General features: G+C 42.0%; 2 protein-coding genes across 3 annotated transcripts in view; one reads left to right on the top strand and one right to left on the bottom strand.

Annotated features, from left to right (window-relative positions):
• SLC12A4 (solute carrier family 12 member 4) overlaps positions 1-9,032 on the top strand; it is a 60,175-nt gene extending 51,143 nt beyond the window's left edge. For both annotated transcript variants that reach the window (XM_081871914.1, XM_081871915.1), the window contains 5 exons: positions 1,433-1,564; positions 1,654-1,761; positions 3,158-3,342; positions 5,954-6,087; positions 7,735-9,032. In XM_081871914.1, coding sequence (XP_081728040.1) covers positions 1,433-1,564; positions 1,654-1,761; positions 3,158-3,342; positions 5,954-6,087; positions 7,735-7,826 — 651 coding nt within the window. In that variant the 3' untranslated portion in view covers positions 7,827-9,032. The remainder of the gene's footprint in view (positions 1-1,432; positions 1,565-1,653; positions 1,762-3,157; positions 3,343-5,953; positions 6,088-7,734) is intronic.
• A 473-nt stretch (positions 9,033-9,505) lies between these two features.
• PLCG2 (phospholipase C gamma 2) overlaps positions 9,506-13,123 on the bottom strand; it is a 63,600-nt gene continuing 59,982 nt past the window's right edge. Inside the window, exons 31-34 of the mRNA XM_081871985.1 lie at positions 12,369-12,457; positions 11,444-11,622; positions 10,844-10,929; positions 9,506-10,468 (exon numbers count right to left, since the gene is read on the bottom strand). Coding sequence (XP_081728111.1) covers positions 10,887-10,929; positions 11,444-11,622; positions 12,369-12,457 — 311 coding nt within the window. The 3' untranslated portion in view covers positions 9,506-10,468; positions 10,844-10,886. The remainder of the gene's footprint in view (positions 10,469-10,843; positions 10,930-11,443; positions 11,623-12,368; positions 12,458-13,123) is intronic.

The raw sequence follows: 13,123 nt of genomic DNA, 5'->3' as shown, positions 1-13,123 counted from the left end.
CAATCCAAGCTGTGGAATACTAGCCACGTTCACACCATACATTTAAAACGTTACGATACCACTTTAAACAGGCATTGCTTCCCCCAAATAATTTTGGGAGCTGTCGTCTGTTAAGGGTGCTAACAGTTCCCCTCCCAGAGCTACAGTTCTTCCGAGTTCCCTGTGAAGAGGGATTGATAGTGAAACCACTTCCAGGAATTATAGCTCTAGCAGTGGAATGGTGGCTCCTAACAATTCTCATCCACCCTTCCAGAATTTTTTGGAGGAAGCTGTGACTGTTTAAGGTGTTTTCCTAGCACTTTAAATGTATGATGCGGATGTGACCACTAGCTTATTATTTTGTATAACTGGCTCTGCCTGAAAGCACCCAAGCAATCTACAAGGTTTTTAAAAGAGAGTACATATCCGAAAACCATTTTAGAAAAATGCTCAACAAAATATAGTGAAAACCATATATAAATAAACAGAAGCAGTAGCCTTTGAAACAAGCAACATTTGAAGAGTAATCTTGGCAGTCGGTCCATATGGTTGAAATTTACATAGCTTCATTTGTAGGTGCTGCTCTAAGAGCTGACAGTCGCATGAAACGGGAAGTTACACAGAAAGTCCCTCCAAGAAGAGGAACTCTTTCTGCTGAGGTCTCAAACTGCCATTGCTATTTTGGCATGACTGTTGCAGCAGCTTTTGGGAAGGAGACAAACAACCTCAGCTGGTGATTTGGAGGTGCCTGGTGCTCCGATTAGGAGCGCCAAATGTTGACAATCACCTACTTTTTAGTTCATGTAATGCAGCACTTCTCAACCTGGTGTTTTGGGCTACAGTTCCCATCAGCCCCATCCTGGCGTAACATGTCATGCACACCATTTTCCTATCTCAGTGTCAGAATATAGGTAGCTGTTTGAATACCAAGTCAGACCATTGGTCGCTCTAGCTCACTATTTTCTACTACTAAGGTTGGCTTCGACTCTTGAGTTCTAGGAAGGAGCTTTCCGCAGCCCTGTCTGGAGATACCTGTGACTTTTTGCATGCAAGGCATGTGCTGTACAACTAAGCTTACAGCCCTTCACACATTTATACACAACTATGTAACTTAGGAACACAGGGAGCTCCTTATATAAATCAGACCATTGGTCCACCTAGCTTTGTATTGTTGATGCAGGCTGATAGTGGCTCTCCAGGGTTTCAGGCAGGTGGGTCTGCCAGCCCTACCTGGAGTTGCCAAGAATTGAACCTGGGGTGTGTGGTGTGCAAAGCAGATTGGGTACCACTGAACTATGGCCCTTTCCCTTGCATTTATAAAACTTAAAAGAGTGGTTTTTTCGTTTTGTCTTTTTAAAGGTTTGTGCAGCCTTGCATACTACCAGGTTCTACAGTCTCTGCATACATGTTCAAAAGTTTTGAGAAGATACATATATATTTTCTGCTTCTACAGGTTTGGCGAAAATGTAAAATGAGAATTTTCACTGTAGCTCAGATGGATGACAACAGCATCCAGATGAAGAAAGACCTGGCCACCTTCCTCTACCACCTCCGAATAGAGGCTGAAGTAGAAGTAGTGGAAATGGTAATGAGGTTTATCTTGTTCTGTGGTTGATTGGGGTTTGGGACAATGCATTGTGTGTAGCTATAAGACTGTCGTTCTTGTTTTCGTAGCAAAACAGCGATATCTCCGCCTACACTTACGAACGGACTCTGATGATGGAGCAGAGATCTCAGATGCTGAGGCAGATGAGATTGACCAAAACAGAAAGAGAAAGAGAGGTATGTTTTGATTTGGTATCAAATCATGTAAAGTGTTGATGAAAGTGTCCCAAAATCTGCAGACACCTCTTTCACCATTTCTTCTCTAATTGCCATGTTCACTGTATTGGAAAAAAAGGGTTATTTTAAAAAATGCTATTCTGGGAAACTTCACTTGGGAGGTTGGGCCATAAATGAGATGCCACCACTGTCCAGTTGCCGCCCATCCCACCTCAGACAATGGGGAATCAGGAAGTGATTGCTTTAAGATATGCGTTTCACATTCCCCCCCCCCCATTGGAATTGGGCACATGTATTGAGATGAGGTTTGCACTTAAAACCTAGTCTTTTGTGCCCAAACACCTGCAACAAGTTTCACTCCTATGCCTCAGTTTTCAGTGGTGCTCTCATGTTTCTAAATGCAAGTGAAGGTTTTGCCAAAACAAAATCCTTGTTTCTCTCAGTCAGTCAGCCTTGTGTATAAGCCCGCAAATGTTTTTACTTGTCATTGTGCCCACATATACCTTTGGTAGCTTGAAAGAGGAGAGGTTGGCAACATCATTAGGAACGGGACTAAAAATGAGAACTGCCAATTGCATATCAGCCAGTATAATAATGCCTTTATACAAACTGATGATGTAGCTGCCCTCGGAATACAGTGTACAATTCTGATCCTCACATCTAAAAAAGGGTATTGGTAGAGATGAGGAAAAGAGCAGCGCAAATGATCAAGGAGCTGGATCGGTTCCTCTGTGAAGAAAGATTGCAACCTTTGGGGCTATTGAGAGTGTGGGAACATGACTGGTGTATAAAATTATGGCTAAAACCTGCTGTATGTTACCTCCAGTGCTTCTGAATACCAGTTGCTAGGAACAACTGCGGGAGAGAGCTGATTTGCTCTAGCCCTCCTTGTGTGCTTTCCATAGGCATCTGTTTAGGGAAGTGGTCTGTTCCAATAGAGCTCTTCTTTTTTTCTTCTGCCTGCTTGGTCACCTGGAAGCACAGCCTTGACCCGCAAAAGCTGGCCTTACCAGGGGCTGTTTACAAGCCTACTGCAAATGTTGTTGCATTTGCAAGGCCATAGCAAAGCTTGGATTGTGGGAAAGGCGGCAGCCTCCCCTCCCCTTAATGACCTACACACATGCGTGCACACACACACACACACACACTTTTAGCAGGATCCTAGCCCTTCTGTAAGCTTCAAAAACAGCAGTTGAGAGAGCAATCTCCCCTGTAATTTGAGGTCTGGGCCACAGTTGCATTGATAGGTCTTTGCCTTCTTGTGCTGTACCAAGACATTTCAAAATCTCTTTCCTCCTCAATCATTTCCAGCTGCTGACTCTCAAAAAGCATTAAGTAGAAGAGCCATAGACTGTTGACTTCTGAAAACAATAAACCTGCATGTTTATTCTTCCAGGCTCAGCTGGTGAAGGACAGGCACTCTATCATAAGGTTAGAAAGCCTGTACTCCGATGAGGAAGATGAAGGGGAAGCAGTCCCAGAAAGGATCCAGATGACATGGACAAAGGAGAAATGCGACTCTGATAAGCGAATCCGTAACAATGCAGTGGAGAACTTCAGAGAGCTCATCAGTATTAAACCGTAAGTGTAGAGGTTCCTTCTGAGCCAGTATATCCTCACCTTAATCCATGTCTGTAGCATCGTTGGGGGCTTAGGCTTTATATTTTGCCTTGTGCTGCCAAACCAAAAGAGTGAAATATTTGAAATGGTGTTTCTTCCACAAAGGGTGGGATGGACTCTGCTGGCATCGGGAGGCCAGGAACGCATACAGCGGTACATGCCTCTTTGGTAATGCACTAGTTATCTTAAAGTGTGGCTCATTTGCATGCTGAGAGCATTGATAGTAGAGTGGGGTTGTGAGATTCTCATATTGCTATGGGCCTTGTGATGTCAGACTGGAGGCAAAGATAAGGAGTGGTGTAGGAGCTGAGGGAGGAAAATGCAGGGAGGGACTTGAAGGTGGCTGGATAATGTGTGTGAAGGACATCATGTGATCTGGTCCACACGTCACATTAAGCCATCATTAAAATAAACCATGGTTTCATGGGAGCAAGCAGCGTGCTGTGCATTCATCTGAAATCTTAGGCACCAAGCTCATCCCCTACTGCCATATAACAAACTATGGTCTGACTTATCATGTCATCCAAAGCCTGCCTTGTGATTTGTTTCTTTGCAGCCAAGCAACCAAGCAAAAACCAATGTTTGTTTTGAGAGAAGCCAACCACAAGTCTGGGTTTGGATGGCATAACAAATCCAACTGTGGCTTCCTTCTCAGCAGGGGCAGCAGCACCAAGAGTTGGGGGAGTAAAGCACCCTCAGTTAAATCTTGAGCACACTGCTCATCCACATCAAACCATCATTTGTTTTAGCTTGTTTAATGTGCCTTGAGAACCAGGTCACTATGGTCATGATTGTGCTTTGCAATAAGCCAGGATATCTTGATTACTGTGATTTATTGTTCTGGTCTTAAGGCCAGACTAAAATGTTTTCTGTTTTTGTGTCCAAGACAATTGGCTTTTTTCTGTTTATGCTAACATTAATTTTATCATTACGGTTTGCTTTCATGCTGTCAGTGAATGGGAAAATCTGTAAGTTTGCTTGTTTTGAATAATCTATATCCTCCTCTTAGGTCCAAGCTAGATGTGATGGTGGCAGTTGCATAGGCAGGAGGTGTGGATTTGGGATCGTATTTTAACAACAAATGGTGTGTGTGCAGCAAAAAGCCTCCCCTAAGTTTCTCTCTCAGAAGAGGACGGGAGAAAAGGTTTTTTAAAGACTCTGATGGGTCATACCAAAATCCTTAAAGGTAAAGGTAAAGGGACCCCTGGCCATTTGGTCCAGTCGTGACCGACTGGGGTTGTGGCACTCATCTCGCTTTATTGGCCGAGGGAGCCGGCGTACAGCTTCCGGGTCATGTGGCCAGCATGACTAAGCCGCTTCTGGCGAACCAGAGCAGCGCATGAAAACGCTGTTTACCTTCCCGCCGGAGTGTTACCTATTTATCTACTTGCACTTTGATGTGCTTTCGAACTGCTAGGTTGGCAGGAGCAGGGACCAGGCAACAGGAGCTCACCCCGTTGCGGGGATTCGAACCGCCGACCTTCTGATCAGCAAGTCCTGGACTCTGTTGTTTAACCCACAGCGCCCCCCCCCCGCGTCCCACCAAAGCCCTTAGGTGTGCTTAAAGTAGCTCTTGGATGGGAAGCAAAGACTGTCAGTAGCTGCTAGACATGATTAACTGGTCTGATCCAGGAGAAGTCATATGTTCTTACTTACAAGAAATGGGAAATTAAAGTAAAAGAAAAGAAAAAAAATAAAGTAAATTAAATTAAGAAATTAGAGTAAAAGTAAAGGCATTTACTAGCTTCATCAGAGTTGAAACTGATCATTAGGCTGGTTGATGGGCATTTGGCCAGAAGCCATTTTATAAGGATGCTGGCAATAGTTGTGAATGCCCAAAGGAGCAGATTGAACTTCTTGTGGGTCAGAGAAAGACTGCAGATGTTGCATGACTTGGTGTATTGATATTTGGCAATTATTTTATTAGCATCCTGGTTGGATGGTGGAATGCTACAGCAAATGCATCCTGTTTTAGTCAAAGCGAGCCCCCCTTTCTATCCCATTCCTTTTGGTCCTCAATGTGCCAAAAGAAATGCAACATCCTAAACCTTTTTCTTTGGTTCTCCCTCCGTCCCATGTCAAAGTGCTTGTAATTCCGGTTAACTGCCCACTTGAAGATTTCCTGTTCACTCAGTTTTACTCTGTACCTTGATTTGTTCTTGGATTGCTTTTTCTCCAGGAGATTGAGATAGGAAATCATGTAATGGCATTAGCTTTTCACTTAGTTACAGCTCTTCCTATATGGCCCTTACAGGATGTATAAAAAGGGCCAATGCAAAAATGGGGAAATTTCATATTTCATTCAATGAGATATGAAGTGACAGAATTGCATTTTGATAACCTTATATGTGTGGCGTTTGCTGATATAACCTACCAAAAACAGAAGCAGAATGGGGACTTGGGGTGCACACACCAGCATTTCAAGATTTTGGCAGTATTTGAGAACCTACCTTTTTAGTGAGAGGCAACTAAAGTTTTTGAAACATTCCATGTTGGCGATGCTTTTCATTAGTACTCTTAAGCTTGCAATTGCTGACTTCTAACACCACTTGTAATTGTGACCTTTCAACAGAAACCAGTCAAATGTCCGGAGGATGCACACTGCTGTGAAGCTGAACGAAGTCATTGTAAACCGATCCCATGATGCACGACTTGTTCTTCTCAACATGCCTGGCCCTCCCAAGAACACTGATGGAGATGAAAACTGTATCCTTTTTCATGGCAATTTAATGACCCCATGTAAAACACACAGAAGCAAACAAACTCGAAAGAGGCTTTGCAGTTGGATTCATCTGAGGATTAATGGATTCATCTGAGGATGAATATTATTATTATTAATAATACTATAATAATAAACTCATTACCCATCCTTCACTCTAAGGTCCAAGAACAAGTTACAACAGTTTTAAATACAGCATTAAAACCATCTTTTTAAAACTTTTTTTTTTAAAATAAGGTGGGTCCATACACACACACACACACACACACACACACACACACTCGTACCTTGGAAGTCAAACAGAATCCGTTCTGGAAGTCCGTTTGACTTCCAAAATGTTCGGAAACCTAAGCGCGGCTTCTGATTGGCTGCAGAAAGCTCTGGAAGCCCATTGGACGTTCTGCTTCCAAAAATAGTTCACAAACCAGAACAGTCACTTCCAGGTTTGCGGCGTTTGGGAGCCAAAATGTTCAAGAATTAAGCTATTCGAAAACTGCAGGGATAAAGAGGTGGTACTTAAGCATTTGCCAAAAACTGTATAATGAAGTTGCCAGATGCAGCTCTGTGAGGAGTTCCGCAATTTAGGAGCTGCCGCCGAGAATGCTGCCTCCTGGGCCGCCACCCCAAGCTTCTGAGGGCAGAGGAAGAGGGCCCTCAGTTGATTAGGACTTTAAACGCAAAAATGAGGAATTCGAATTGAGTCCAGAAACAAACTGGCAACCAATGCAGCTGATTTAGAACACTGGTTATATGTGATCTAAATGGAACCACAGCCAGTAATTTGGCCATTGCATTTGGGGCCAAGTTTCCAAGTCATCTTCAAGGGCAGCCCCATGTAGAGTACATTGCAGTAATCCAATCAATGTTATGTACAGTAGACAAATCATTTATGTTCAAAAGGAGTCGTAGCTGGTGAACCAGCCAGAGCTGAAAAAAGGCACTTGTAGCCAGAGGTCGTCTGAGCATCCAGGAGAGAGACTGCTTGGCTATGAGGAACATTGCAGGCTTTCTGCTATTTGTTAATGGCCTGGGCCCCAGGTAAGCTCATCTTCCTTTTGACACTTCACTCAACTGGTGCTGATCCCAAGCGCCTTTGGAGCTTGTTAGTTAGCTGTGTCTTTGTTTTATTCCCTTCCAACAGTTGTTTTTTTTTGGGGGGGGGCTGCTGCTGCTGTGTGCGTGGTGCTCACCTGTTAGTTTTAGGTTCTATTTTGTTCTTGTGCGCATCATGATATGAAAACAATCTGTATCACTTTATGTATTCTTAAATTGAAAGTGGGAAAGTAAAGGCCATCATGATACTAAAATACAGTTCTGTTTCTACCCAAAGGGAGGGGCATACAGGGACCTGAGTTTCCAGGTAGAGATTTTTCTCAAACATTTGCAAATTATAGTAGTAATGCATCATTCAGCTAGAATTTAACTCTTTGAAGTCCCATTGGCCTTAGTGAAAGAATTCAACTCTCTGTGAGGGTTAATCTCTATTTGAATTGTGCCCCTTGAGTTACATTTGTTCCAAAGAGATTTCAGATTGTTTTAAGTGTGCATGAAGGCTATTTACTTGGTATAGAACTCTATAAAGGCTTTTCATGTCAATCTATAGAGGTTTCTTGCCTTGACTTCAGCTGACCCAGATATGGAATTTCTTGAGGTCTTGACCGAAGGCTTGGAGCGAGTGTTACTTGTCAGAGGTGGTGGCCGAGAAGTCATCACCATATACTCTTGATCCAAACAGAACAGCACCTGACACCATTTTCCCTTTATGATAAAAGGACATTCCGGTTCTTGATGGAAAATGGGGCTTTTCTTTTTCTACGCCTCTATCTGAACTATTCTCTTCCCTGAAAAGCATACACAAATCACTGTATGTCTATAATGCATGTTCCACTGCATTATTCCAGTTCCAACATACATATCTGTTGGGGTGTGATTGTATCGTACCATTCTGCTTAGGGACACATTTAATCATGACTCTGATGTAGCTCTGCTTCTGCTTTCATATTCTGGCAGACGTTTGTACAGTTCTGATACTGAACCTTCTTTTTTTAAGGAAATAAAAGTACAGGATTTTTAGTAACTGAATGTAATATATTAGAACTGAGCTCTGTTATCAGGTAGGAATATTTTAAACAAATACTTTACCGTAGGGTATAGAGGGGGCACTTTGCAGGGCAGCTAGTTTCCGCTGCTGCTGATCCTCTGTAACTTGTAAGTAACAGGGGGGGAAGTATCCTAACCAGCACTGTCTAAATCATTGGTGGCTAAGCTGTGGCCTTCCAAATGTTTTTGGACTATCTTCAGCCCTAGCCAGCTTGGCCCAAGACGATGGAAGTTGTCTAACAATAAATTAGCCATCCCTTTTTTAAAATATACACATTTTTTGTAAACTCAGCTCCAAATTTGTGTTGAATAAAGAAATACATTTTGAGAAACATTTTAAATTATGTACGTAGATTGCTTCAATATGCAAGAGACTTATAGGTCTCTTGACTGAAAATGACCCTGTCTTCCCCCTTATTTATTTTTTCTATTTATTTGTTAGAAACATGGCAGTAAGAAAGCAGCCAGTGTAGACTAATGATTGTCGTCTGCTGCCTGCAGGCCATTTTTAGCTGGAGCAGTCTGTTATAAATGCATAGCTAGATGTTTTAATAGTTTATTTAAATAAATTAGATCAAAATTCATGTGTAGCTCTGCTATTTCAAATAGTTGCAGGCTACTATGCTGTAAATGGGTAGATTATACTTGTCCAAGAATGTCAGTGCACCCTTTGGGTGGCATACTGGTCACAGATTGAGGGTTGATGGGAGGGGGGAGAGGAAAGCTTTTTATAACCAGGAAGTCTAAAGGTTTTTTTTATCACACCCATTAAGTTGTATTTACTGTACAGGAGGTCTGTATTTTTTTCAAATAAAATATTGCATTCACCTTAGCCAATGTCATCTATCCTGGGAGGAGTACCATTCTTCTGTATGCACTTTGACTCGCCAGCCTTCCAAAACATCGCTACAGAACACACTTGTACACAATTGCCTGTATTGTTGATGCCCAAATCCAGATGCGGAGTGCCACTAGTCTACACTAGGGGGCAGGGAACCACTGTTACTGGAGAACCAAAACCAAGTGATCACTTTGACATGTGAGTGGCCCTACCCATCTGTCAATCGGCAGGCATTAGGCACCTCTCAAGCAGTGGTTTGAATTGAGTGCCTTTTTCTATCGCCCTGCAGGGAGACAAAAGACACTCATCCAGCACTTTAACCACTATACTGTAGTACTTTTCTGGTAAAGTATTGTTTTATTTTCTCCGTGGTTCATTTTTATCCACTATTGCTTCTTTAATGCTGTGTTTCCCCCCCAAAAAAGTGTTCTTGTGACATTAACTAAATTATTAGGACTACGGTGGAAGGTGACAATCCTTTATTGGAGGTTTTTAAGCAGAGATAGATGGCCATCTGTTGGGATTCTTTACCTGTGCTCCTGGACTGCAGAGGGTAGATGACCCTTGGATTCTCTGGCAACTCTACAGTTCTATGATTCTAGCCACAGTTGCAAAGGAAGAATTAGTGCACTTTTTAACTTTCAGTAACAGGCTGCAAATAAGGCATGCCTATTAGGTGAGTGGTTTGTAACTAATGAGCATAAATTCCATTAGGTAAAGCAAAGCAAATGTTAATCAAAGCATTTACTTGGGGTCCATTAGCCACAAATCTATGGGTTACAACCCCCACACCACTGCCCATCTACTCTTCCTGCACTTCAAGCCTAAGGGGAGGTAAGCATCAAGTCCGTTCGTTATGCATTACATTCCAGAATAACTTGAACACTGAGCTATGGACTGAAGGATCTCCCTGCAGATTTAAGTTATACAGGATACTTTCATTCCCACTCATCTTTGCATGAGCCTACCAGAAATGTGTCTCACACATAACATTTCTATCATGTATAGGCTTGCCAATGCAAAAGGAGTTGCTTTTGTAAAAACTAAAACAAAGTTTTAACTGTTGGGCACCTTTTAATCTCTCAAAATAGTACAAACCCATGTAAATTTTAGTGCCAACCAGTCTTTATACATACACGCACGCACATACCACTTCTGTATACATACATTTAAAAATAAAATTTCTACCCAAAACAAATCTGATAAGATTTTACAAGTTAATATTTCAAAAAACACACAACCCCCCCTTTTGAAATCTGGCATTCATCAAGCCATTGTGTAGAAATAACCCTGCACAGTCCATAATATCTGTTCCTTTTTTCTCCCTTGCAATTTCAGCTGTGCCTTCAAAGGCAAGTTACTGCAGATGATGACCACTGAGGGCAGTGGCAGACTTCTGCCAGGCAACTTTGGGAGAGTAGTTCCACCTACCAAAAGAAGCAAGAGAGAGGAGGCCTTAGCAAAAAGGATAAAGGTGTGGGATTTGGAAAGGCTTAAAAGCACATACAGCTCTTGGAATTATGGCCATCATAAAAACAAAGGTCATACAAGTGGCACAAAATCATTGTGGTACATGTGAGCTTGGAGTTCTCGACTGATAAGCTTGCCTTACAAACATCACACATTGTTACTGACTAAAGTTTACTATACAAGCTACTCCACCCTTCAGCGTTGTTGCTTTGTACAGATTGTTCTAGTATATACAATGTAATTTTTTTCTTGTTCCCTGCCAAAAACGTATTTTTCTGACTGTTGAGCCTCCATTCTAAGCTGCGCTTCCAGAATAAATCAATGTTTCTTACCAGGTGATTTTATAAATAACGCACCAAAGGAAGCCCAGTTCCTCTAGGAGTAGAATTTGCTGTTGCTGACTCTCTTCTCCCTCAGTCTGAAAAGAGGACAAAGAAAAAAAGTCAGCCTTGTGCCAGGACATGCATCTATCCAAGTCCCCCACCAGCACTGCATTTATATAGCAGTTGATATATGAGGAAATACATAATTTTAAGGAAAGAAAATACTAAGAGTCATCATTGTAAACTGCTTTTTTAACATTCAAGTGGTGTATAAATATTCTTAAATAGGAGGCTGTAAATTAAATCTTCACATTTATTGAACATTGGATAGTCTTAATTCCCTATGTGCCACATCCATGTATGCTAGAACCGTGGAGCTGCCTTGTTCTCTAGCTTTGTAAAACTGCTGCCTTCCAGCTGGAAGACAGCCCTGTTTGTTGAGTTTGCTAGTTCAAGAAGCCAGGCATATTTTGGCTGCGAAAATAGTTCCTAGCAGATCAAGGTGAAACAAAGGTAATTTATTGGACTCTTCTTTGTACTTCCTTTATTTATGCTATATTATCCAGGATCTTTGGGGATTTATTGGGATCAGTGTCATCATCAAAGTACCTCCTGTTGCATGTCTCTTGATACACTTGCAGCTGACCTTCGTTCTTATTGAACTCTTGCAATAAATCATCTCGGCTTGGATTCTTTAAGTTCCGTCGGGTGTCATATAACTGATTGTTTAGCTCTGCTTGGCGTTGTCGTAGTTGCCGAAATGATGAATAGAGATCTTCTTCACCTTCCTTCAAAAGGAAAAGAAAGCCCTTCTTGCAATGCACACACCATAATCAAATCAAAGTTAAGCACTTATTTTACTGTCCCACTGATTTTAATAAGGAATTGTTCAATGTTCTCCCATTAAAGGAACTGGACTGGGTCTGTATCAGGGGCCATGTTACACCTGGGTGCAGAACAGTAGAATGGAAAACTCACAACAAAGTTACTAATACAAATGGGTTGGAGGCACTTGCAGGCCCAGGCCACACACTCCCCACACCTCCACTCAAATGAGCTACCAGTAAAATACACCACGCAATAAATCAAATCAGGCCACAACTTTGTCTACAGATGAAGAGGTTTGGCATAGGCAATGGGTAACCATTTACAGTCGTAGATTGGATCCTGAACACCGTGTGAGTCGGAATGTTTTGGCTCCCAAACTCCGCAAACCAGGAAGTAAGTGTATACGTGTGCTGATGCTCAAACAACATTGAAGTATTTTTTTTATATGTACTTTTAGGGGGGGAGAATGTCATTAGGATTGCAGCATGTTGGGCGGAGCATCCTTCCTTCCCCAGCTTTAATCCTGATGAACATACATCCCATGCAGCAGTTAGTTTTAGAGAAATAGCTCCCACTGACATGAATGGGGTTCATATCCCCCCACCAATTTTGCAAATAGAGCTGCAAAGTTGGTGAAGGGACATTTGGGTGCATGGTAGGTCTCCATCCTAGTGGATGGTGGAAGTCAAACAGCTTCTGCACTTACCAGGATCTGCTGCATCTCACAATAAACCAAGAGGGAAGCCAGCTCTATATCCTCACTGTATCCATTTTTGAGAGGGACAGATCGAAAGCCTAAAGGGGTAGGATTAGAAAGGTTAACTTATAACTTCAAGGCTGCCTCAGACTTGTACACTTGATGGAACAGCCTATAGCTCACCTGTTCTATTCTTGAAAGTAGAACAGAGTTTGGAGATTTACTAGGAAGCAGCAGGCAGAGCAGGAAAGACAGGGCATCATGGAGAATCGCAAGACAGTCACATGAACCAGAGCTGGAAAAAACCACAAGCTGCCACAAGGGATCTCAATTTCTGCAACAGTTCAAAAAGCAAAGTAGAATCTAAGCTAGCCAGACAATCTTTAGCAGGGATTTATTTCAGGATTCATTCCAGGTTCAGAGTGTGATGAAGACTGAAAGAATTAACTCCATCATAACTGAAGTTTATTACTGACATAGGAGTAAGCCCACTGTAGCAGGACTGATAATGCTGAGGAGGAGCTTCCCCAAGAAGAAGAAATTTCAGCCATTAAATTCACATTTCTTGCCTCCCCATCTCAAAACTGCTTAAATACTACATACAGAGCTTTTTTTTTTTTTGCACTAAAAAAACTTGCAGATTTTCTATGGCCACTGATTTATTGCTGATTCACCATGTTCTACAAAAGAGCATTCAAAATCTCATAGAGGAAAAAATCTCATAGAGAAAAATATATCAAGAATTCTTAATACCTGCTCTACCG

This window comes from Podarcis erhardii (genome assembly GCF_964252035.2).
Source record: "Podarcis erhardii genome assembly, chromosome: 7".
Lineage (NCBI taxonomy): Eukaryota > Metazoa > Chordata > Lepidosauria > Squamata > Lacertidae > Podarcis > Podarcis erhardii.
The sequence above is the reverse complement of the archived record's forward strand: the minus strand, read 5'-3'. Positions and strand labels throughout refer to the sequence as shown.